This window comes from Vicugna pacos, chromosome 9 (genome assembly GCF_048564905.1).
Source record: "Vicugna pacos chromosome 9, VicPac4, whole genome shotgun sequence".
In the NCBI taxonomy this organism is placed as follows: domain Eukaryota; kingdom Metazoa; phylum Chordata; class Mammalia; order Artiodactyla; family Camelidae; genus Vicugna; species Vicugna pacos.
Genome location: NC_132995.1, coordinates 12,396,078 through 12,419,623, shown reverse-complemented (window position 1 = coordinate 12,419,623; position 23,546 = coordinate 12,396,078). Strand labels below are relative to the sequence as shown.

The 23,546-nt window shown below is 53.9% G+C and overlaps 4 protein-coding genes across 9 annotated transcripts; 2 read left to right on the top strand and 2 right to left on the bottom strand.

Annotated features, from left to right (window-relative positions):
* Nucleotides 1-113: 113 nt before the first annotated feature.
* On the top strand, nucleotides 114-7,597 carry NFKBIB (NFKB inhibitor beta). Its single transcript, XM_006215048.4, has 6 exons — nucleotides 114-378; nucleotides 4,942-5,047; nucleotides 5,130-5,463; nucleotides 6,242-6,330; nucleotides 6,423-6,686; nucleotides 7,453-7,597. Exons 1-6 carry the CDS (start codon nucleotides 200-202, stop codon nucleotides 7,546-7,548), a joined length of 1,068 nt encoding a protein of 355 aa, XP_006215110.3. The 5' UTR covers nucleotides 114-199; the 3' UTR covers nucleotides 7,549-7,597.
* Nucleotides 7,598-7,668: 71 nt separating this feature from the next.
* On the bottom strand, nucleotides 7,669-11,654 carry CCER2 (coiled-coil glutamate rich protein 2). 3 transcript variants are annotated; one of them, XM_072967115.1, is made up of 6 exons: nucleotides 10,842-11,654; nucleotides 9,999-10,119; nucleotides 9,707-9,747; nucleotides 9,456-9,543; nucleotides 8,610-9,115; nucleotides 7,669-8,002 (listed from the first exon to the last, which is right to left on the bottom strand). In XM_072967115.1, the coding sequence occupies exons 2-6, from the start codon at nucleotides 10,063-10,065 to the stop codon at nucleotides 7,913-7,915; spliced, it is 792 nt and encodes a 263-aa protein (XP_072823216.1). In that variant the 5' UTR covers nucleotides 10,066-10,119; nucleotides 10,842-11,654; the 3' UTR covers nucleotides 7,669-7,912. The 3 variants fall into 3 exon arrangements, with proteins under 3 accessions (XP_072823216.1, XP_072823217.1, XP_072823215.1); XM_072967116.1 differs by having other exon boundaries at nucleotides 9,999-10,104; XM_072967114.1 differs by having other exon boundaries at nucleotides 9,999-10,216; nucleotides 10,842-10,940.
* A 141-nt stretch (nucleotides 11,655-11,795) lies between these two features.
* On the bottom strand, nucleotides 11,796-19,610 carry SARS2 (seryl-tRNA synthetase 2, mitochondrial). Its single transcript, XM_006215046.4, has 16 exons — nucleotides 19,245-19,610; nucleotides 18,514-18,609; nucleotides 17,018-17,047; nucleotides 16,333-16,473; nucleotides 16,191-16,245; nucleotides 15,738-15,801; nucleotides 15,390-15,495; nucleotides 14,615-14,662; nucleotides 14,259-14,367; nucleotides 13,899-13,944; nucleotides 13,728-13,815; nucleotides 13,535-13,644; nucleotides 12,675-12,768; nucleotides 12,475-12,567; nucleotides 12,290-12,355; nucleotides 11,796-12,204 (listed from the first exon to the last, which is right to left on the bottom strand). The coding sequence occupies exons 1-16, from the start codon at nucleotides 19,509-19,511 to the stop codon at nucleotides 12,061-12,063; spliced, it is 1,557 nt and encodes a 518-aa protein (XP_006215108.2). The 5' UTR covers nucleotides 19,512-19,610; the 3' UTR covers nucleotides 11,796-12,060.
* A 134-nt stretch (nucleotides 19,611-19,744) lies between these two features.
* MRPS12 (mitochondrial ribosomal protein S12) lies at nucleotides 19,745-22,760 on the top strand. 4 transcript variants are annotated; one of them, XM_015248543.3, is made up of 3 exons: nucleotides 19,745-19,825; nucleotides 20,121-20,188; nucleotides 22,125-22,760. In XM_015248543.3, the coding sequence occupies exons 2-3, from the start codon at nucleotides 20,140-20,142 to the stop codon at nucleotides 22,493-22,495; spliced, it is 420 nt and encodes a 139-aa protein (XP_015104029.1). In that variant the 5' UTR covers nucleotides 19,745-19,825; nucleotides 20,121-20,139; the 3' UTR covers nucleotides 22,496-22,760. The 4 variants fall into 4 exon arrangements, with proteins under 4 accessions (XP_015104029.1, XP_006215109.1, XP_015104030.1 ...); XM_006215047.4 differs by having other exon boundaries at nucleotides 19,758-19,829; XM_015248544.3 differs by having other exon boundaries at nucleotides 19,774-19,834.
* The last annotated feature ends 786 nt before the right edge of the window (nucleotides 22,761-23,546 follow it).

The window sequence follows — 23,546 nt, the reverse complement described above, 5'->3', positions numbered from 1 at the left end:
GTAGAGAGCCGCTGCCCATCTGAACACTCTGATTGGTCACGGTGTGATATGGGGGCGGGGCGTGTACAATTTAGCCCACTCTGATTGGATGAGTCAGGGGGGAGTGTTGGGGAATTCCCCGCAGGGCGGAAGTGCCGGAATTCCAGGCAGAGCCCAGACAGGCGGGCAGCCGCTGGGGGCCCCTGAGGCTTCGGGGGCCATGGCCGGGGTCGCGTGCTTGGGGAAAGCTGCGGACGCCGACGAATGGTGCGACAGCGGCCTGGGCTCTCTGGGTCCGGATGCGGCGGCCCCCGGAGGACCGGGACTAGGCGCAGAGCTGGGCCCGGGGCTGTCGTGGGCGCCCCTCGTCTTCGGCTTCGTCACTGAGGATGGCGACACGTGAGTGAACCTTAGTCGGCCAAGCCGGGCCCTAGGATCCCACATCTGATTCCCTGTTAATCTCGGATCCTGACTTCCCAACCTCTCACTTCTAAATCTGTCTTCCAATGCTTGACTTCCTGACCTCTAACCCCAAGTCTAACCTTTGATAAAACCAATTTCCTATCTAGTTTTGATCCTAACCCAGTAATTTCTGACCTTCTTTTGTGGAACTCTGGTTCTCATTGTTCCACATCCATTGATGGATGCCACATCCAAAACTCGATCTGAACTTCCTGACCCCAATCCTGAGACCTCTGTTAGGACAGTGGTTCAGACAGGCTCTTCCTGATCTTTAACTTCCAAATATGATCTTTGATCCTTAGCTCTTTAGATGTTGATTTCCGAAATTAATACTTGGCTATTGACTCTAAGATCCCACTTTCTGAACACTAATCTTCAAATCTTACATTCAAAGAGAAAATATAAACTTCGTGACAGCAGGGAGTCATCTGTTAAATAAATATTTACCCAACATCTACAATGTTCCAGGCCCTGTTTTAGATGCTGGTGATAAGGCAGTGGAGAAAACACAAAAACTTAGGCCCTGTGGAGCATACATTCTAGTGGGGTTTTATAGACAGAAAGACAGACAGAAAGAAATGGAGGAAGGGCAGGAGGTAAAAAGAGAGAGAAGGAAAGAAAGAAACAGAAAGATACATAGACACAAAGTAAGAGAGAGAAGAAAAGACAGGAAGAAACAAAGACAGAAAATGAAAAAAAAAATTAAGAAGAAAGACAGAAAAATGGTATGTCAGAAGAGAGTAAGTTCTTTTGAGAAAAATAAAGCAGAAAAGTGAGACAAGTAGATGATCTGGGGAGAGCATTCCAGGTAGAAGGAACAACGTTGTAAAGACCCAAGTGAGGGAATGTACCTGGGGTTTTTGTGTGGTGTTTACTGCCGTATCCCCAGTGACCAAACAGTCCCTGACCCATAGGAGGCGCTCAAGAAACACTGGTCTCAAAGAGTCAGCTGTGGTTTCATTTATTTTCTCTATTGGTGATTTTGTTTTTTGTTTTTTGTTTTTTTGTTTTTTATCTTTAATTTAGAAATTTGTTTTTGCCTTCTGTTTTGTTGGTCTCTGTTCTTTCATTATTTCCTTCTGCTTACTTTGGGTTTGATTTTTTCTTCTTTTTCTAGTTTCTTCAGGTGGAAGCAGAGGTCATTTGATTTGAGACCTTTTCTTTTTTTCTAGTTTAGGTGTTTCAAGCTATAGATTTCCTGGAGTAGTGCCTTAGCAGTATGATGTGCTGAAGTGCTGTGTTTTTATTTTCACTTAATCCAATGTACCTCTTAATTTCTCTTTTGAGGGGGTGGTAGAGTGTATGCTTAGCATGCATGAGGTCCTGGGTACCTCAATCCCCAGTACTGCCATTTAAATAAGTAAATAAATAAACTGGACCCCCCCCCAAAAAAAAAGCAGCCAAAAGAAAAGAGAAGGGGGAGGGTATAGCTCCGTGGTCGAACACATGCTTAGCATGCACAAGGTCCTGGGTTCATTCCCCAGTATCTCCATTAAATAAATAAATAAATAAATAATTAAATAAATAAAAAATAAACCTAATTGCCTCCCCCACAACAATAAAAATAACTTGTCTTTTGATTTCTTCTTTGGCTGGTGGATTATTCAGAAGTATGTTATTTAGTTTCCAGATTTTCCAGATATCTTCCTTTCACTGGTTTTTAAATTTAATTCCGTTATGGACAGAGAACATTGTATAACTTGAATCCTTTTAAATTTTTTTTGAAAGGGTGAGGTGATTAGGTTTATTTATTGATTTACTTCTTTTTTTTAATGGAGGTACTGGGGATTGAACCCAGGACCTCCTGCATGCTAGACATAGACTTTACCACTGAGCTATACCCTCCCCCTTGTTTTTTATTTTAGTGGTTGCTCTGAAAGACAGAGGTTGGCAAACGATGGCCTCCAGGCAAAATCTGGCCAACTACCTGCTTTTGTCTGGCTGGGAGCTAAGAATGGTTGTTACATCTGTAAATGGTTGGAAAAAATTAAAAGAAGAATAATATTTTGTGGCAAGTGAAAATTATATGAAACTCAAATTTCAGACTCGATAAAGTAAGTTCTTTTGGAATCCAGCCATGCCCACTCATTTACATATCTCCAATGGCTGCTCTTGCATCCTGACAGCAGAGCTGAGTAGATAAAAGAGAGACCACATCATCCATAAAGCCTGAAATATTTATCTGGCCTTTTACAGAAAAAAATTTTCTGACTCCTGCTTTAGGGCTTATAGGGCACCACTTTAACTTATTATGGTCTATCTTCAAGTGATACTATGCCACTTCTTATAGTGTAAAAGAACTTTAGTATATTTTCTTTTGTTTCTTCCTGGCCTTTACGCTATTGTGGTCATAGATTTTACTGACATGTGTTACAAACTCCACCAGACATTGTTCTTACTTTTTTGCTTAAGCAGTCAATTCTTTTTTTAAAAATTGTCTTCTAAAGAGATTTACATAGTAAGAAACAAAACCTTTTTAATTTAATTTTATTTTTTCCCCCTTAATGGAGGCACTGGGGATTGAACCCAGGACCTTGTGCATGCCAAACATGTGCTCTACCACTGAGTTATCTCCTACCCCCCAGGAAAGAAAATCTTATGTACTTACCCATATAGTTATTATTCTCACTGTTCTTTATTCTTTTGTATGAATCCATAGTTCCATTTGATATCATTTTCCTTTTGCTCACAGGTTTCCTTGAACATTTCTTGTGATGTGGGTCTCCTGGTGATGAGTTCCTTCGGCTATTGTATAGTTGAAAGCATCTTTATTTTGTCTTTGTTTTTGAAGGATATTTTTGCTGGGTTAAAGAACTCTTAAATTGATGGTCCATCTTTGAGTACTTTTAAGTTGTTGCTCCATTGTGTTCTCTTGGATTATTTCCTGTGTGAAGTCTGCTGTCCTCCTTATTTTTATTTCACTGTACTTAAGGTGTCTTTTCCTCTGGCTGCTTTGAACAGACAATAATTTAATTTATTAAAGACAATAAATTCATCTTCATTGTTGCCTTTGAACAGATTTTTTATGATGGGCCTCAGTGTAGTTTTTTTTTCATATTTCTCATTCTTGAGAGTCATTGAGCTTCTTGGAGCCGTGGGTTTATAGTTTTCATCAAATTTGGAAAAATTTCCAGACATGATTTCTTCAAATATTTTTTCTATCCCTCTCCTCCTTTAGGAACTTTAGTTACAAAGATATTAGGCTGCTCGAAGTTGTCCAATTGCCTACTGGTGTCCTTTTCATTTTAAAATATTCTCTTTGTGTTTTGTTCTGGATAGTTGCTGTGGTGAAGTCTTCAGGTTCATTAATCTTTTCTTCTGCAGTGTCTCATCTGTTGTTAATCCCATCCAGTGTATTTTTCATTTCACGTGTTGTAGTTTTTATTTCTAGGAGTTCAGTTTGAGTCTTTTCCTTTTATCATCTATGTCTCTACTTGTTGAAGGTATGAGATACAGTTATAATGAACTGTTTTAATGTCCTTGATTGATAATTCTACCATCTAGGTCATTGTCATTTGATTGATTATTCTCATTATGGATCATGTTTTCCTGTTTCTCTGCATGCCTGATAGTCTTTGATTAGATGCCAGACATTGTGGATTTTTACCTTGTTAGGCTGGCTAGTTTGGTATTCCTATAAATATGCTTGAGTGTTGTTCTGGGGTGCAGTTAAGTTACTCGTAAGTAGTTTGATCCTTTTGGGTTTTGCTTTTATCATTTGTTAGGTGGGTCCTGAGCACCCATCTGATCTAGAGTTTATTATTCCCACTGCTGAGGCAAGTCCTTTCTGAGTATTCTACCCATTATCCTGTGAAGTAGGGGTTTTTCTAGTCCTCGTGCTGTAAGAGCACTGGGGCTTCTCTCTCTAATCCTTTTGTATGGTATTCCCCCAGGCTAGGGTGGTTTCCTTACACTCATGCACTGACCAGCATTCTCCTAAATACTCCGGAGGCCCCTCTGTTAATCTCCAGGGTCTCTTCCTGTGCAGCTCTCTCCTCTCTGGTTCCCTGTCCTGTGACTCCAGCTGCTCTGCTCTCCCAAGACTCAACTCTGTCTCCTCACCTCAGGCAATCTGCCTGGGTTCTGCCTCTCTGCATCATGGCTTGGAAACTCTCCAGACAGTAAGCTGTGGCAGTCAATGAAGGGCCCAGTGAGCTTGCTGCCTGTCCTTCAGGGTCACTGTCATTCATTGCATGACATCTAGTAACTTGAGAACTGTTGTTTCACATACTGTATTTTGTCTGAGTTTTTGGTGGATTCAGATGGGAGTGAAATCTGGTCCATGTTACTTCATCTTGGGAGGAAGTAGAAGTCCTACTTAATAAGCATTAATTAAACAAATTTGCTGAATTAACTCTGACCAGACCCTCCAGACTCCTGACAATGGGTTCTAGAACTGTGCTCATAATGCCTAGTACACAGTAGGTGCTCCACGTTTGTTGAATGAATACATGTAAGAGTACTTGACTGCTGCCTTCTGACTGCTGTCCTTGTCCTCAGGGCATTGCACTTGGCGGTAATTCATCAGCATGAGCCCTTCCTGGATTTCCTCCTAGGCTTCGCGGCTGGCACTGAGTACTTGGATCTGCAGAATGACCTGGGCCAGGTGAGCCACCTGTGGACGGTGTTGGGCTTGGGAGCCAGGATTCTCAGTGTGACCCCCTAACCCCTGCCTTCTGCTCCTACAGACAGCCCTGCATCTGGCAGCCATCCTGGGGGAGGCATCCGCAGTGGAGAAGTTGTACATGGCAGGTGCCGGGTTACTGGTGGCAGAGCGTGGGGGACACACGGCACTGCACCTGGCCTGCCGCGTCGGGTCACATGCCTGTGCTCGCGTGCTGCTCCAGCCTCGCCCCCAGCGCCCCAGGGGAGTCCCCAACACCTACCTCACCCAGGGCTCTGACCATACTCCTGATGCCAACCATAGCCCTGTTGCCTTGTACTCTGAACCTGACTTGGAGAAGGAAGAGGATGAGAGTGAAGAGGACTGGAAGTTGCAGCTGGAGGCTGAAAACTATGAGGGTGAGGGTCCTCAGTCATGGGGAAGGGCCGGGCTCCCAGGCAGGGCGAAAGCACCTGGCTCTGGGCTCAGCTCTCCTGACTCAAAGCCCTTAGGAAATAACACCAAGGCCCCAGGAACGCAGGCAGCAGGACCAAGGACTCCTGCTCAGGCCCCAGATTACTGAGAACCACAGGTCCCAGCTCACCCAGGATGAGGGAATTCAAGGCCCAGGACCTCTATGAGACTCTGGCAGCCTGGGTTCCCAGAGATTGACATTGGGGTTCAGGGACAGCCCTCCTCAGCCAGGCCTCCTGGGGAAAAAGACCCTGTCTACCCAGGACCCTGGCATATGAGTCTCAGCTCCCTCATCTCTAAGCCCAACTACTTGGGACCAGGCCACACCACAAAGGAACTGACGTCATCCAGGGCCCAGTGTTCAGGGCCCACCCCACCCCCTAAGGTACAGGCCCTTCAGCTACTCAGGACCCAGGAATTTGGGGTTCTGGTTCTATGTAAAGTGAGACCAGAGACTCAGGTCTCCTGGCCCAAGATCCAGGCCTCTTGTCCACAGCCCTCCGGCTCTTCACTCATAGGCTCCAAACATCCCACAACCCAGCCCTGGCACTGCCTGAGACTTAGGCATTTGGGATTCGGGGGCCTCCTGGATATACCTAGGAATTCAGGAGCCAGACCCCAAACTCCATCACCCTGAGGCCAGAAGGCCCATCCCCAGGATCGTGGCACTGGGGGCCCAGGCTCCTCACCCCTGTCATCTGACATCAGTCACTCTGTCCTCAGGCCACACCCCACTCCATGTGGCCGTCATCCACAAAGATGCAGAGATGGTCCGACTGCTCCGAGAGGCCGGAGCTGACCTCAACAAACCGGTGAGGCACTCCAGGGAGAAGGTGTGGCAGGGTGGGCGGTGTCCCGCAGATTGGGGCAGGGTCTCCTCTGACCTCTCTGCTGCACTCCTCAGGAGCCCACGTGTGGCCGAAGCCCCTTGCACTTGGCAGTGGAGGCCCAAGCAGCTGATGTGCTAGAGCTTCTCCTGAAGGCCGGTGCCGACCCTGCTGCCCGCATGTATGGTGGCCGCACCCCACTCGGCAGCGCCACGCTTCGGCCCAACCCCATCCTTGCCCGCCTCCTCCGGGCACACGGAGCCCCTGAACCCGAGGATGAGGATAAGCCCGGCCCCTGCAGCAGCAGTAGCGACAGCGACAGTGACAGCGGGGACGAGGGCGTGAGTCAGGAGGACAGACGGGGAGGCCCAGCTGGGGGGGTCAGGGTAAATGGGCAGGTGGGAAGGGGGAAAAGAGAAATTAAGGAAATGATACTTATATTGGGCTGCTGTGATTAGAGAACTCAGGCAGCAGTGCAAGTGGTATCAGGCAGCGGCCAAGGGAGACCTAGACAGGGGTGGCGGGGAGAACCCAGGCAGTGGTGGTTGAGAAATTAAGACAACGGCAGAGGGAGAACTCAGGCAGAGGTAGAGAAAACACCTTGGTTGTAGTGGTTGGGAAGCATGGGCGACAGCAGGCGGCAGCAAGGGGAGTTGTTTTGGAGAACAAGAGTTGGAGAACTCAGGCTGCGGGAATATGACCTTGGGCAGCAGTGATTTGAACACTGGCAGCAGTGGGGAAAGACCTGAGCCTGCGGTGAGGTTTCCCTGGAGACCCGGGCAGCAGAGACACTGCTGTGGGCAGGGGCTGACGTTCAGCGGTGGGGGTTGAGGAAAGTGGGAAAGGCTGGGGGGAGGGGGGGAGGGGGAGACCTCGGTGGCTGAAGGACTGGAGAGGCAGCAGGGCTGGGGCCCCGGCAGTAGTGCTGGGAGAACGCAGGCGACCTTGAAAGTGGTGGTTTGAGAACTAGGAGTAGTGAGGTTGAAGCAGGAGCGAGGAACTCGGGCTTCAAGGCAACAGCCGATTCTCAGGGTAGGTGGAAGAACTTGGGCAGTGGGCAAGGTGGCAGCCGCCTGAGCCCCTCTGCCTGGCCCCCTCTGCCCCTAGGATGAATACGACGACATCGTGGTCCACAGTGGCCGGAGGCCAAACCAGCTACCTCCCACCCCAGCCTCAAAACTGCTCCCTGACGACCCCATCTGACTTAATTGTTAATAGAGTTTCCAGTTTAATAAAATCCCAGTTCTGACAACCAGTGTGTAGATCGAGATTACTCCTGAGCTCCTGTCCCTCCAAACTCAAGTGCGGCGCAGTAAGCCCCAATGGTTTTCTTCGTGCTTTATTCACTCGGGAGGGTTGGAGTGGGTTAGACGGTGTCAGGGCTATTTCCTGAGTCAGTCTGAGCTCAGACTTGGCCCCTCAAGGCCTGGTTCCAAGGCACACCCTTCTCCCCACTCAGGCAAATTGGGGAGCAGAGTCGGGCGCCAGGTTGTGGGGGGGTGTTGTGTTGGGGGTCAACAGGCCTGAGCCGTAGGGTGTGTCGGGAAGGAGGACCTGAGGTCCGGGGTCAGCCCTCTCTCCTGAGCTCCTCGCCCAGCATCTCCGTCGCCTTCTTCAGCTCATCTCTCACATGCTCCAGCCGCTCCACATCATGCTCCTGGTGGGGTCAGAAATGGTGTGCTCAGCACCCACCCTCAAAAGTGGGCCACCTCAGTGGTCGCCCACAGTGGCAGCCAACTGTGGTCATCCTAGCCATCATGGGCTGCGATGGTGACCATACTGGTTGCCACAAGCCTGAAAGAGGTCAGCTAACATGACCCATGGTGTCTGCCCCGGCCAACAGCAGCAGACGGAGGACTAGCCAAGGTGCTCAACTTGGATGCCTCCACCCGTTCATGAGGTGATGGCCACTTTAGTAACTGCCACTGATCACGGTGACATCTTTACTTTCCATAGCCCAGCAATGGTGTCCACCTGTATCCCAATGAACCAGGCACACCAGCCTCTCTTCACAGTAGCCTCTCTTCACAGTGGCCAACTTGCTGGTTACAGACTAACTCGGACGCTTCTGTGCAGTAACGGGGGCCACCCTGGTCAAGTAGAGACCCTGCTTAGATGTTGCTGCCTAGTCCTGGTGTCAGTCCTGGTCACAATGACCCATTCGGGGTGGGCCTTGCTGCTTATGGCCCAACACTGGTAGCTGTTTGGTACTAAGTCCACTGGCATCTGGTCCGCCCCACTCCCCCACTGCCTCCTCCACTCACCTCCCTGTCCCAAGCCTCTTCCTTCTCCTCCTGCTTGGGCTCAGCTGCTGGCTGGTGGAGATGGTGGTGGTGCGGAGAGTCCTCGTGCCTCTCTCCTCCACCCGCCTCAGCCCCCTGCCACAGGCTGCGGCCCCCGCCCATCACCTGCAACCCCTTCTCCTCTGCCTCGAACTGAGCCGTCTCCTCATCACTGGTCTGCTCTGCCACTTGCTTCCCGGGGCCCCCGCCACCTCCTCGATGCTGCTTCCACAGGCCCTCAAAGGTCTCCACAGGCCCCCTCCTCTTCTCCTCCTCCTCCTCCTGGTGGAGCCGGCTGTGGAGCTGCTCGTGGATGGCCTGTTCGTGCACCTCGGACTTGTGGGTCCTTTCTCCTGCCTCGTCCTCTTCCTCGTCCCTCACCTCCTGGCTGGACCTTGTCTTTGCAGCCTCTCGCTTTTTAAAATCCCCAACCAGCAGGCCTTTCTCCTCGGCGGGCCCACAGCCGTAGGGCTCTGTCTCACACATTTCTAGTGGAAAGAAAGGATGTTCTCTGTTTTTGCAGTCAATCAGGAAGCAGACCTGGCGAGTTCTGGGGCCTGCCCGAGGTCCTACAGGGGGACTGCCCAGAACTGGGAGAGGAGGGCCAGGTGCCAGGAGACAGTCTCCGTCCCCATCCTGTACCTCTGCAGGGAGCTCCAAGGGTGGGGCTGGGGGGTGCAGGCTCCTTCTCTCTGGACGCACTGGGCAGTGCCGTGCCAGCCCAGATGATGGGGCTCCAGGATAAGAGGACACCCCTTCCTCCAGGAAGCCCTGGGCCAAACCCTGGTGGGGTGGCTGCTCCTAGGAGGGGGCCTGGGCCCTCCTTACCTTTGTGTAGGAGAGCCATGCAGGGGCCTCGGTTGGCCTGGCCCAACATCAGCACTTCTGTGACCACCTCTGCCAGACAGCGGGTCAGCTGGGGGTGAAGGGTCAGAGGGGAGGTTGAGGGCAGGGCAGATGGGGAGAATGAGAGCAGCTGGTTTGGAGGAGAGACAAGGATCATGGAGGGGGCTGGGCAGGGAGGGCCAGGGGCAGGGCCCCAGGGAGATGAGGCTGGGCAAGGGGGCCACATTCCTCACCTCCTCCTTGGAGGGTCTTGGTGCCAGGGGAACTGCAGTGGCTGTGGAAGAAGGACATGGGTGCTGGGCTCAGACCCCAGGGGCTGTCCCTGGTGCTGACTCCAGCTCCGAGGTCGTCCAGGGACCTGTGGGTACATCCCCTACCCCAGCCCACTTGCATCGTCTCTACCTGGACACTTGGCCCATGAAGTCTCTAGTCTGACCGCGCTGGGTGCACCATCCCTGACCCTGGTCACCCAATTCCCTGCTCCCCAGGCTGGCTGCTTAAGTCGCCCTGGTTTCTGGCGCTCACCTGCCCTGAGCAGCAGCACTAGCAGGGAAGGCAGCAGCAGCATGGAGGTGGGCCCGTGGCGCTGCATGGTGAGGTGTCCAGACCAGGGTCCTTGGCGCTGTGCGGGCTGGGGTGGCAGCTCCTTATAACCCATCGCCCCAGTGGCCCCACAGGGGAGAGGAAGTGATGTCACTGCCACCCTATCCCTGCCCGTGGCACAACAGCTGCGGGACGGCGATCTGCCAGAGACCCTTAATTATTCATGCCCCCCTCCCCCAGTCCTCCAGCTTCCAGACCCTGGGCTCCAGCATGTTGGGTGGGGGCTTCTCTTCCCAGAGAAACCAGGGTTTGATGAGCTTAACGCCCCACTGGGAGGCGGACCTGGGTTAGAATTCAGAGGCAGCCACTTACAGACTAACCTCAGGCAACTCCTTCCCTTCCTTGGCCCCAGTTTTCTCATCTGGAAAATGGGTTTCCTAAATCTACTTCCTCAGGGTTGTAGCTGGGCTCCACCTGAGTCCCAGCTCCACCACTACCAGCTGTGCAGCCCTGGGACAACTGCTTAATCTTAAGACCTGTTCTTTATTTGTGAAAAAGAGCTGGTGACAACCTACTCCACAGCTTGATAGTGAGGATTAAATAAATTTGTGTCTCAGTTAACTTAGGCAGCACCCCGGCACTGGGAGCCGCAGATCTGAGCACCTTCATTCCAGTCATTTTTACTGAGCACCCACTGTATGCCCAGTCCTCTTCCTCACCCTGGGCTACAGGCAGACTTCCCTGGCCTCTCGGAGTGGACATCTGAGAAGGGGGAGGCAGACAATACTCAAGTAAAGACCCGTTACGTGCGGAAGGAGGAATCACCTGTGGTGCATCGCGTGAGCGCAGCAGTGGAGATACTGAGTGCTGGGGTTTTTACTTTGGCCAGGGTGGTCAGGGAAGTCCTCTCTGAGGAGGTGACATTTGGGCTAAGGCCTGAGTGATAAGATGGAGACAGTCACACAAGATCTGGGGGAAGAGTAGCCAGGGAGGGGACTAGCAAGTGCAAAGATCTGAGTTTGAGTGCTAGGACAGCAAGGCAGGTTGCTGGGTGGTCAGAGCAAGAGAGAGAGGTGGGCTGAAGATGAAGGCAGGAGGCAGGTCACGTAGGGCCCTGTGGCCCATGGTGACAACTATGTCTCTTCCCCTGAGTGAGGTGGAGCCACAGGATGGCTCTGAGCGGGGGAGGGGGGACAGGTGTCCACAGGGTCCCTCTCACTTTGTGGGGGGACAGGGAGTAGGGAGAGTTTGCCACAACTCCAAATGGGAGATAATGATGGACAGGACTGGGGACGGGCCGGGGACGAGAGAGCAAAGGCAGGTTCTGGAAATATTCTGAAGGAGGAGCTGCCAGGGTTTGCTGAAGGACTGGATGTGGATGTAAGAAGAGCTGAGGATGACTGGCAGGGCTGTGGCCCGAGGAGCTGGGAAAGCAGTTCCATGGACTGAGATGGGCACACCTGGGGAAGAGTGACTTCTGGTGTCACCAAGTTTGGGCTGCCTACCAGACCCTTGCTTGGAGCTGGGGACCGAGATGTGAGGTTGACACGGGTCAGCACGAGATGCCACTTGTCCCAGAGTAAGGGGAGAGGCCTTGGCATCCTCTCAGTTCCCTCGGTGGCCCCCAAGCTCCCCTCTACATGCTCTGGGGGGTGCGGGACACTTCCAGCATGATCCCTGCAGCCACATACCCCTGGATGACTCAGCACTCTGAGCAAATGCCCAGCATCCCCGCAAGCTGGCCACACCATCTCCCTTGCTCACAGATCCACAAAGGCCTTTGTTCTGACCGTTTATTGGGGCCTTTCTCTGAGGGAGAGAAGAAGGAAGGAGGAATGGAGGACTCCTCTCCCTCTTTTTCCCCCATCCCTAGGACTTCTGAGTTCCCAGACATCCTGTATCCTAGTGCAGGCTGGGACCCCCAACGACAAGAGTCTGACTGATCCTGGGGAAGAAGGGAAGTAGGAGAGGTGGACCCTGGGGTCCAGGGGCCCCCAAGCTCCAGGAAGCAGTGACAACCCTAGTGGTCAATGAGGATGAGTCCTCAGCGGGAGGCAGGCTGGCCCAGGAGCCTGGGCTTCTGGGGCTGGTTGGGGCCGATATACTGGAGAGGCACGTGGGTGGGGGTCGTGATCCGATCGGTGCCGAGGTAGGGCTGGAGGGCAGGGGGCACAAGCACCGAGCCGTCCTGGGGAGAGAGCAGGCCTCAGGCTGCTGCCCTGCCCAGCCCTCCAGCCTCCACCTCTCTGGGGGCCATCCTCCCACCCCCGCACCTTTTGCTGATTGCTCTCCAGGAGCGCGATGAGGACGCGGGGGACAGCACAGGCCGTGGCATTCACCTGGGAGAGGGACCTGCTCAGACCCAGGCACCAGTCGGTCCAGCCTGGGGAGGGGCTGAGGTGGTGGGTCTCAGGGAGGGGGGGCACTGGGGAGGGTGGGCGAAGGTGTGCGGGCTGACCGTGTGGGCGAACTGCAGCTCCCCGGCCTCCGTCTGGAACATGATGTGGAGACGGCGGCTCTGGAAGTCTGTGCAGTTGGAAGCACTGGTGACCTGGGCGTGGGGGCGGGGTGGGCTGAGAGGATGGGCTGTGGGGGGCAGGGTCATCCTCTTTCCCACCCCGCGGCCCCACTGGGGTGGGCTGGACAGTGGGGGCTCACCTCGCCAAAGCGGCCGCGGCCTGGCATCCAGGCCTCAATGTCGAACTTGCGGTAGGCAGGCAGGCCCAGTTCCTGAGTGGGCATGTCCAGGACCCTGCGCCCAGGAGGAAGACATGGTGAAGGGCAGCAGGTGAGAGGTGTTGGAGGAGGAGGAGTGAGGGGGAGGAAGAGGAGGAAATGGAGGCGATGGAGAAGGAGGTGGCCAAAAAGAGGAAAATGGGAGATATAGAGATGATAGTGGCAAAGGGAGAGGTGAGGCAGGAGGTGGTGATGGAGAGGCGGGTATGAGGAAGGGAAGGCAGAGAAGAGGTTGATGGAGGTGGGGAGGAAGGGCACGTGGCGGAGTCTCCGGGCTGTTCACCACTGCCTTTCTTCCTTCTATAACAAGTGTGCCCCCAGAATTTTGTATTGGGTCACCCAGAAAAAAATCCTCATTTCTCAGCCTGTCTTTAAAGCTACATGTGACTGATGGTGAGAGAGGAGGGACTTGCGACGTCCAGTCATCCCTTAAAGGGAAGGGGTGTGCTCCCCCCACCACCCCTTCCCACTGGATGGTGAAAAGCCATCTTGGACCAGGCAGCTGAGGCAGCACGCTAGGGACGGGGAGCAACAGGAGGGAAGGGGCCTGGTCTTGACGCTGCAGTACGCTGTGCCGCATACACTGCCATTATAACCTCACACAGCATTTTGACAGGGTTATATGTAGAATGTCTGTCTACCCAACACAGGCAAAAGATGGCAGAGGGAGAGGAGGTGGTGAGGATCTGCAAGATGGGAGAGCACTTAGCCAACCTTCACTCCTCCCCCCCTCCCTCCCCATCACCACCCACCTCAGCCTCCACCCCAACCCCTCTCCACACCGGAAGTGCAAGCCCAGCTCTGTCAATATCTCCATCTGAAGGGACAGGAACTCCTCCAGCAGCTGTGAGCTCTGCTCCAGCCCAGGGCCTGTCACCCCAAACATCTCCACCTGGGGCAGGACGAGGGCACAGGAGTCAGAAGGCCCTAGGCTGTTGGGGTGACCACCCCCTCCGTAGTCCTAGCTACACTGACCTTGGTGAAGTGGTGCACTCGATACAGCCCCCACGGCTCCTTCCCTGTGTCTGTTTCCGCCCGGTAGCAGGTACTAGAACAAACCATCCTGCAGGGATAGGGTAGGTGGGGTCAGTGAGGGGAGAGGGAATGTCACAAGTGGGGACAAGGTCTAAAGGAACTGGGCATCACCTGATTGGCAGGTCCCTGAAGGCCACAGAGTGGTCCATGAAGTAGCCTGGGGACAAGCAGAGGGGGACAAGATGGGTCAGCCAGGGCCATCATCCATCCACAGGAAACCTTTATGAGAATTAGAAAAGCTATCCCTCTGGTGGACACACCTCATGTCAGGATATATGGCTGGTTCCTCACTGTACTGTTGTGCAGTAAACAACCTACACAACTGTACATGTTGGCCCTGGGGTCACTGAGCTATCCTGGGCAGGGAGCTGTCATCTCCCAGGATGCTCTGACTGTCCCCTTCCAATCCCTCCTGCTCTGCAGACACTGGAGGTATCCTCACCCGGGTCTTGCCCCCAGGTAGGTACTCACCTGCAAGCCCTACTTCTGCTGTCCCGGCCAGGTTGAGGTCCTCAAAGCGGGAAGGGTCGATGTTATAAATTTGGGATGGGTTGGCATTTGGTGTCATCCCACAGCCTTCCTGGGGAAGAGGCCAGGCCACAGAGGTCAGAGGGCAGGTAACCTTGGTGGCCCCCATTTTGTAGTCACAACCCCTGCTCCTCCCCTGGAAGCCTCTGGAATCACCCTAGGCTCCCTATTATGGCCTGACCCCCTCAACCCACCCCCAGGGCAGTTTCCTAAGGGAAGACAGCCTGGTGTCCCAGTGTGAGGCCCCCAGACTGGGGCCTGACACACAGCGGGACGCGGGGAACAGAATCCTCACTCACAAACACGGCTCCTCGCAGAAGGTCTGGCACTGTCATGGGGGTGAAGCCCTGTGAAGAAGGAGGGAAGGGGTAAAGAAAACAGCCAGGACCCCCACTGGATCCCAAGCTCAGGCCTGAAGAAAGGATGCTGGCTCCCTCTTGTCACTCCAAAGTCCATTTCACTTCCCAGGAAATTGAGGCAGGCCCGAGTAGTGGGCTTGGAGCTGGCCCCGGAGTCCTGGTGTCCCTGTCACTGGGGCCCTCTCTGCGGGTGCTTCATGGTTTCCTCACTCACACATACCACAGGCAGTCAGAGGTGCAGATCCAAAGTATAGATCTGAACATGTCCCTCCCCTGCTGAAAGCCACCTGTAGCTCCCCAGTGCCCTCAGGAAATGTCTGTGTCCCTCACCATGGACAATGTCACGTGCATCTGGCCCTTGTCCACCCTTCCAGTTTCAACAGACGCTGTATTTCCCCAACACTCCCTTTACACCACAGGCAGGTAGTGAGAGACGGTGGTTACAAACTCAGGCTCCAGGGCCAGCTCCACATACTAGCTGGGAGACCCTGGCTAGATACTCCCTTCTCCAGGCCTCAATTCCTCCATCCCTAAAAGAGGTAATAACAGCACTCAGCTCAGAAAATCGCCCTAAGAATTCAATACACCAATAATACATGTAAAGCTCTGAAAACAGTGACTGGAGTGGAGGTCACCCCTTCCTCTCCACCTTGAGCCTTCAGAGCGCAGCTTCCATGCCACCCCCACCAGGCAGCCCTCCAATCCTGGCCCATACCCGGCGGATGAGCTTGTTGAGTGTGAAGTTGACCAGGCCGTGCTGCAGGAGGGCCCCAGCCCCTCGCAGGTAATAGGAGCGGTGGCCAGACACATGGGACAGACGCCTGAGAGATAGATGGGAAGACAGGGTAGGGCACGTGGGCCAGGACTGGTGGGGGGAGGGGAGACCCAAGCACCCCAGGGCAGAGGCCCAGCTGCCAGGCGAGGGGCCGGGCATCAAACATTCATGCCGGGCGAGGCCTTGGCGGTTCCATATCCCATGCAGAGCCCGGTGAGCCAGAGCCGGCAGCCAGCTGTTGGGGTGGGGGTGGGGGGCTGGGCAGTGGGGGCCAGGAGGGGGGCTCACTTCTGACGGATGATGTCGAGTTTCTCGGCTATTTCCAGGTGGCCCCGGGGTTGGAAAGAGAAAGCTGTATGTGGATGGAAAGCAACAGTAAGAGGGAGAGACAGACAGGGAACAGGGACAGAGAGAAAGAGGATTAGAGAGACAAAGAAAGGAGAGAGAGTAGATGCAGGGAGGGAGAGAGGGGAGAGGAAGAGAGATACTTAAAAGTGTGTGGTGGCACATGCCCATGAAACACACACACACACATATACAAAGACAAGTAAGAAAGCCTGATGAGGGGGTGAGGTGAGGGGAGAGAGAATGAAAACTGAGAACTGCCTGCAGAGACAGCTAAAGCCCAGCCAGGCCGCCTCCCGCAGCACTAGGAGCTCTCTGGGCTCCAGCTTCTGTCCAGACCCCAGCCTGCACCCTTCCCCTCCCCTCCACCCCCCTGGCACCTGGGCTATGGCCCACCTGGCTTGTCTCCGACTACATGGAGCACTCGGGCCTGGCTCTCATCCCCGACGGGCTGCAGGGAGACAGTGGGCTGGGCATCACCAGGAAGGTGGCACTAGGCGGGCTCCTGGCCTCCCCGGCCGCCCAGCATGGCACTCACCACATCTGGGTGGGTTTGGTTGGGCAGCCTCAGCGCCTGCAGGTAGAACTGCTCCTCAAGCTGGGCCTCCTTGGGGTACAGGAGCGTGAGCTGCTTCCGGATCTCCCGGCCGTGTGCCCGCAGACTCTGATATTGCGGGTCCTGGGAGTGGGGCAAGTGGGCTCAGCTCAGGAGAGAGTGGGGTCCCTCAGCCAGTTTGATCTTGATCCTGGCTACCATAGCCTTTGGGGTGGATGTTCACTGCTTCTTCTTTTGGCTCAACATACTGAATTTCCTTTTGGGAACCTCCCCTTATCACCATGTGGCATGTCCATGGGGATATGACTCTGGCCTGGCCTCTTAGAACATTCCCTTGCCTTGGCCATCGTGATTGGCTCAAAGACAGGCAGAAGACCCAAGCCGAACTTATGTGAATGGTTCTCTCTGTACCAAACCCTGCCTGCCCTTCTCCCAATGGGAGAAAGCTGGTCTGGGAATAAGAAGAACCAAATATGAAGCTAGCACCTAGATCCAGCTGTACCCGAAGCCAGTATTTTTAGTTTCATGAATCAATAGAGCCTGTTGTTTTTTTCCTTAATCCTATTTGAGCTATGTTTTCTACCACATACAATGGAGAATTCATGACTGATATGGTATCCTCACTGCCCACCCCCTACTGGGACAGGATATAAACTCCCTGTAGTACCTGCTCCACTTGACTGTTGTCCTGATTTACCTGGTGGAAAAGAGAATGAGGGGTGATTAGGTTGATGAAGTTGAGGGTGAGATGGGGGAGAAAAAGGAAGGATGAAAGGTCACGGCCAGGGGATCTGAATTCCTTGCTCTGCCAGCACCTGGCTAGACCCTCCTCCACTCTGTGCCTCAGTTTCTCTGTCAGCAAAGCTAACAGGAGATAAGATAACATAATACTAATCATGCCTGCAGCTCCAAATATCCTGCCTGGCCCCGTGCAGAAGGCTCTTACTCATCCTATTTCTTCATCACTCCATGAGGCTGGCATCACTGTGATCCCCGTTTTGTAGATGAGAAAACTTGAGGCTGGGAAAGGTAAAGTCTGAGCAAGTATTTGGACGCCTGAGACCAAGGACCTCTGATACTTGGAACCTTCTACGGTCCTGAGTACCAGAGGGAATCAGACAGATCTGGGTTTGAATGTTGGGTGTCTACCGGCTGTGTGCCCTTAGGCAAACCTCTTCCTTTCTCTGAGCCTCGGTATCCCAGCCTGTGAAATGCGCTGATAATAGGAGCTCCCCAGCAGGGCTGCTGCACGGCTTCCCCGAGAAGATGAACCAGTGCTCACTGAACATTCACTGTGATCAGTTCTGTTGTTTTTGCCACCTGCCCGCCTGTGATGCATGTAGCCTTGGGCCTGGCAAGACACAGTAGGTCACTGGGAGGTGTAATTAGGGGGTGGGGGGAGGCCTTCGGGCAGAGTGGTGAAAAGTAGCCCAAATGTCTGGGTGCAAACCCCACCTCTCCTACTTCCCAGCTGTGAGACTTAGGCATGTTTTAACTTCCTGAGGCCTCAGTTTCCTTGGCTGTAGATCTGGGTCAGTACTGTTCCTCACAGAGCTGTGAACCTGAGAGTAAGGAGGGCACCTGGAACAGTGCCTGGCACACAGCGACGGCTGTATAAATGTCTGCTGGGATGAGGACGATTGTCTGTCAGCCCTCTGTAGCAAAAGCAGTTGGCTGTCCAACCCTAGACCGTCTGCCCTCTTTCCTCCTTCTAACCTAAGACCTCTGACTCAGTTCACCCTCCTGTATTTCAGGGAACACAGGCCCTGCCTCCTGCCCTTGACTGGTGTGGGTGTGGGGCATCTGAGCCCATGAGACATGAGGGGACTGTGCTGGATGCCTCAGGAAAGGTCTCCCTGCTCTTGGAAAAGGCACTCAAGCTGAAGAAGTTTCCTTTTCTGTCTCCAGCAGTCATGCCAAAAGATGGCGAACCACAGCAGCCACCTTAGAACTGCAAGAGGGGAAACAGGTCAGCACAGTGAAGTTCCAGGTGGAGACAGAGGGAAAGAACCAGGGCTCGGGATGCTGGAGGGGACCCTGAATGGCTTGTTTTGTGAGATAATAAGTGTCCCCATCCTTCAAATTCCTGAAATTGGGTTTCCTGTTACCTGCAGCCAGGGGCATCCCACCGCCAACCCCTCCCACCCCAGGATCCCTGTTCACCAGCAAGGCCCGCACTGCCTCAGTCACAGCCCCCTTCTCCTCCTCCAGGCTCCGGATCTGCTCCCGCAGCTGCCTCAGCTCCTGCCACGTAGAGATCTGGGGGTAGACAACAGAGGAAAGGTATGAGGTGGCCACTGTCCCCTACATCTTCTGGCTGGAGCCTCACCCTACTGCCCCCTACTACTATTATTACTATTCACTGCCTTATTTTCAACCAGCCACCAGAGGCCATCTGGAACATAATATAGACGCTCCCTAAATATCTGTTCAGTAGAACATTCATTCATTAAATAACACCATTTACCTGCCTGCTACCTGTGGGGTAGGTGCAGAACTCCACCTCTCACTCTCCAAAGGCAAGAGGCCCCCCTCACCTCTGATTCACATGCCTGTTCCCCGTTTTCCTTTGTGGCCTTAGGGTACGCCTGGCATGAGGTTGAAGGACGTAGGACATTGGCAGATCCTAGCGCAGAATGGGTACCCAGCAAACTTTATGGAACAGGAGCATTATGGGTTTCTAGACACTACGGCCTTAGCACTCCGTGGATAACAGGCACGTACATGGCTGTCAAGGACAACACATTGGTAAACCTGGGAAGGAGCAAAAATTCCTGCGGTAAGACTGCCCCCTGCTGAAGAGTATCTTACAAGCCTACTCTGTCGGTGAAGCAACCAGCCAATAGGCAAAGCTACCCGGCTCCGCGACCCCGGGCCGGCGCAAGCGCACTCACGATAGCGGGCAGATCTTCTGCCCGTAGCTCCCCTTTGCGGTGCTCCAGGGCGCGCGCGGCCTCTTCCGGGTATGCGCACAACGGCTCCATGTCTAGCTGAGGAAGCGCGCTGTAGCCTTCGCGCGCGTGCTCGTACAGGAGGTTCCGGTCTCTTCTCTCCGTAGCGAAACTCCTCTTTGGGCTCTGGTTGCAGGTGCAGCCTCCCCGGAGCTGCAGGCCTCGACCAGCCACCAGAAGACACAAGCGCCGCACTACGGATGCAGCCATCTTGGAAGGTGGACAAAGAGTTACGCACCCTTCGTCCCGCCCACTATGCGTTTAGACCAGTTGCAAAGCCGCTATTGTGCTCGGAAAGAGCCAATCAGACCCTGGAAGGGGGTGATCCCCTTCTATGCATTAAAAAAAAGAAAAAAGCCAGTTCAGTGAGAACAGTTGTTCGAGATTGACACTATCCTTGCCCAATCGTCGCCTGTTCCCCGCCCCTTTAGTTTACGCGAGAGGCAGAACCAGCCAATCCCTGCCGGGATAATCCCCACACCCGGCTAGAGGCCCGATTCCGCGTGTCTACGGACCTTGCTGGGGTCGGTGAGGTCGACAGTGCTCTTGCCTTCTCTAAACTTTCCCCGGCCTCCCCTCAGTTTCCTTGTACCTCCTGTACGTGGGCGGGGGCGGTTGGGTTCCCGAGAGCCTACTTAGCGAGGCTAAACTTACAGAGGGACTCTGTAGGCAGCGTTAGGGGTTGTGGTAACGCGGTCAGGAAACTCCTTAGATTTAACCAGAAGGCTCCGAGAGTGGGATGGGGAGAATTTGGACCCTTCCCCTACGACAGCCGCTTTCCCCTCCTGCTCCTTTCTGAGTCTCTTACCCATAACGCAGGGACGCTGCAGACGGCGTAATGTCCTGGTCCGGCCTTCTCCGTGGCCTCAGCACGTCCCTAAATTATGGTAAGTGGAGGGCTTGGACGGCAGAGACGAGGCTGGGTGAGGGTTAACCCCCTCCCCCGGACATGTGTCCTTCTGCCATGGCCCCGAGGGAATCAGGGTTTTAAATCGGGAATGGATACACAGTGGGTTTTGGCGGAGCTGGGGTTGCAAGTGCAAGAGGTGGGAAGTGGTTGTATTGAGGGCTACTGTGCGTCAGGTGGGTATCATGAGTTTGGGTAGCTTATATCTTCAGCAAATAATGTTAAATACTTCCTGTGGGTGAGACAACCAGGCAAGACGTTGGAGTCGTTCATTCAACTGATATTTTTCAAGAGCCTAGTACATGCCAGGCATTGTGTGGGACACTTTATGAACCTATTTTTCCCCCACAAACATCAAATACTTTTCATGGGCCATGACCTTTGTGAAATATTCCACTCTCTTAGTCACTCTGGAAACCTTTATTAAACATCTTCTTTTTGACACTCACCTAGGGTCACAGGGCTGGACAAGACAGACCTGCGCCCTGCTTGGGGGATCTGGGCTAGCTTGACTTGCATATCTCATGGGAGCCTCACACAGGACGGAGATGTGATTATGGTGCCCACCAGACAGATGAGGACACTGAGGCACTGAGACATGAACAGTCTTGCTCGAGGGCACACCATTAGGAAGACACTTCTAGGAACATCTCCTCCCCTTTGAGGATTCTGCTGTAACTTGAGGCATAAAGACACATGGAAATGGAGAGCAAAGCCAGGACCTGCCCTGGATATGGAGGGGAGTGTGAAGTTTGGGTGGGAGAGGGCATCCGTGCTAGTGACAGAGAGAGAGGATGCACCTCAAAGCCCTGCTCTCTGGGTTGAGGGTATAGCTCAGTGGTAGAGCACATGCTTAGCATGCACAAAGTTCTGGGTTTAATTCCCAGTACCTCCATTTAAAAAAGAAAGAAATCAAGGCCCTGGTCTGGGAGCTCCAAGAGGGTACAGCCCAGGGCTGTCTCAATCACCACCGTGTCTCCGTTTCTGGGGCCAGGACTCAGTAAGTGCTCCATGAATGTCTGGAAAAGAAGTCAGTTATCTCTGAGCTTTCTTACATCCTACTTACTGTCCACGAGCAAGTGCTGTCGTCTGCCGTAGAAACCTATTCCCTCCCCTTTCCCCAACCAGCAGCCACACTGCTCTCCTTTTCTGTTGGTGTGTTTGTGGACACAGGCTGGAGCCAGGAGAGCAAGGAGGCGAGTGGGGAGATGAGGTCAGAGAATTAAGGGGCGGACCCTGTGGGGCCTCATGGGCCCCTGGCTGGGGCAGGGGGTGGGTGTGGGGATTTGGCTCTTGCCCTGACTGAGATGGAGCCACAGGAGGTCTCTGAGCAGGGGAGGGGTGTGATCTGATCCAGGTGTCTACAGGGCCCCTCTGGCTGCATGTGGGGAGCACACAGTAGGAGGAGGAAGGCTTGGGAGACGAGGGTGGACAGGACCAGGGTGGATCTAGTGGGGGGGGTGGGGCAAGAAAAGAGGGATTCCGATCAGTTTTGAAGGTTCCGTTGACAGGATCTGCTCACGGGGATGGGAGTGGGGCGAGGTGCGATAGTAGGAGACCCAGGGATACCCCATAGGGGCACTGTGGGGCGGCATGAGTTAATGCAGGTATGGTGCATAGAACAGTGCAGCGCGCAGTGTGAGCCTGTTTGTGTTTATTATGTTTAAACAACATTAAAATAAATAAATGTTCTCTGCAGAATAAAATGAGTTAATCCATGTAAAATGCTTAAAATAGAACCTGACACGTGAGGGATCTGTTATTACTCTTACCCGTGACTACCGCTGGATGTACACACATGCATCCCCGCGATGTGCCTACACCGGTCCGCAGAACACCAGAACGGAGTGGCTGATGCTATTATCTGTTCACTGGTATAACGGACCCCACTCTGCTCTCCGGTTGTGTCTCTCCAGGACTAGCCCTGGTCCCCCAGACCTGGGCCACGCGCCCCATGGCCACCCTGAACCAGATACACCGCAAGGGGCCTCCGAAGTTTCCGCCTCGGAAATTGGGCCCCACGGAGGGCCGTCCGCAGCTGAAGGGCGTGGTCCTGCGCACGTTCATCCGCAAGCCCAAGAAGCCCAACTCGGCCAACCGCAAGTGCTGCCGCGTGCGGCTCAGCACGGGCCGTGAGGCCGTCTGCTTCATCCCGGGAGAGGGCCACAACCTGCAGGAGCACCACGTCGTGCTGGTGCAGGGCGGCCGCACGCAGGACCTGCCCGGCGTCAAGCTCACCATCGTGCGCGGCAAGTACGACTGCGGCCACGTGCAGAAGAAGAAGTGACTGCGAGGGACACGGAGGGTGGGTGTTCACGCAGAACGGGACCCTTCCCCTCGGGGCTCCGGCAGCATCCTCGGGGAGCTGGCCCAGCTCTAGAAGTAGCCGGTCCTGGCTCAAACCCCGGCCACCTCTTCCGTCAGAGCCACCCTTAACCCATAGTGGTCTTGGGTATGAATCAGAAAAAGGCGCCCCTCTCCCAACACCCTTGGACAAGACGCTTTATTGCCATCTGCTGGCGAGGGGTTCTAATAAACAGACCACCCCCATGGTTGCGGCTGGACCCTCCTTGCATGGTATTCGTTCTCCGTGTGGTCTTGGCAACTGACATCCCCTCTGGCCTCAGTTTCCTCCTCCAGGAAAAATAGTCCCACCTGCAGTATCCCCTTTGTTGAATTTGATAAGGAGTAAACTAGACGCTTTATGTGCATTAACACGTGCGATGGCTACTCCGTTCAGGTGGGCAGCACCGAGGCCCAGTTCCCCTTTCTGCAGGTGGAGGGAGGGCCTGGGCAAGAAGGCCCCGCTGTCAGGCTTCCTCATCAGAAAAGTGGCAGTAATTGTAATGCCAGCAAGGAAAGGGTGTTGAAAGGATTGGATGGGGTGTGTGACTCTTCTCCGTTATTCTCAGACACACACACTTGGCTTCAAATCCTGACTCCACCTCTTCGTTGTTCTATGACTCTGGGTATATTTGTTCCCCGTTCAGGCTGCAGTTTCCTACCTTGGAAAATGGGACTGAGGGTAATGCTGACCTCACGCCATCCCCTGCTTGGCCATGTTAGATTTTTAAGGTTTGGGAGCTGTGCTATTATCACCAGGCCCTGGAACCCAATTGGTACAAGTCTGGCCTCCCCTACTTACTGGCCATGGGACCCGGGGGCTGATGGGCAGTTCTGGGGGAGGTTGTGCGGCCCTGCAGCTGAACCCCAAAGACTCCCCAAAGCAAGAGAGTTCCCTTTGATGCCCCTGTTGGTCCCCTCAAGGACAGATTGTCCTGATTGACCTCTGCACCCTGCCAGCAATCGCCTTACCCCCAAAACATGCTGACGAGTGA

What these genes read in the sequence shown, in the direction of transcription:
- NFKBIB (XM_006215048.4), top strand. Translation starts at nt 200, where the DNA reads ATGGCCGGGGTCGCGTGCTTGGGGAAAGCTGCGGACGCCGACGAATGG. An exon ending in GTCACTGAGGATGGCGACAC is followed by an intron (nt 379 to 4,941) that starts GTGAGTGAACCT and finishes CCTTGTCCTCAG; the next exon opens with GGCATTGCACTTGGCGGTAA. An exon ending in TGCAGAATGACCTGGGCCAG is followed by an intron (nt 5,048 to 5,129) that starts GTGAGCCACCTG and finishes CTGCTCCTACAG; the next exon opens with ACAGCCCTGCATCTGGCAGC.
- CCER2 (XM_072967114.1), bottom strand. An exon ending in CAAGACCCTCCAAGGAGGAG is followed by an intron (nt 9,544 to 9,706) that starts GTGAGGAATGTG and finishes CTTCACCCCCAG; the next exon opens with CTGACCCGCTGTCTGGCAGA. An exon ending in CATGGCTCTCCTACACAAAG is followed by an intron (nt 9,116 to 9,455) that starts GTAAGGAGGGCC and finishes TCTTTCCACTAG; the next exon opens with AAATGTGTGAGACAGAGCCC.
- SARS2 (XM_006215046.4), bottom strand. Translation starts at nt 19,511, where the DNA reads ATGGCTGCATCCGTAGTGCGGCGCTTGTGTCTTCTGGTGGCTGGTCGA. An exon ending in AGGCAGTGCGGGCCTTGCTG is followed by an intron (nt 17,048 to 18,513) that starts GTGAACAGGGAT and finishes CTTTTCCACCAG; the next exon opens with GTAAATCAGGACAACAGTCA. An exon ending in ACCAAACCCACCCAGATGTG is followed by an intron (nt 16,246 to 16,332) that starts GTGAGTGCCATG and finishes GTCTCCCTGCAG; the next exon opens with CCCGTCGGGGATGAGAGCCA.
- MRPS12 (XM_015248543.3), top strand. Translation starts at nt 20,140, where the DNA reads ATGTCCTGGTCCGGCCTTCTCCGTGGCCTCAGCACGTCCCTAAATTAT. An exon ending in CAGCACGTCCCTAAATTATG is followed by an intron (nt 20,189 to 22,124) that starts GTAAGTGGAGGG and finishes GTGTCTCTCCAG; the next exon opens with GACTAGCCCTGGTCCCCCAG.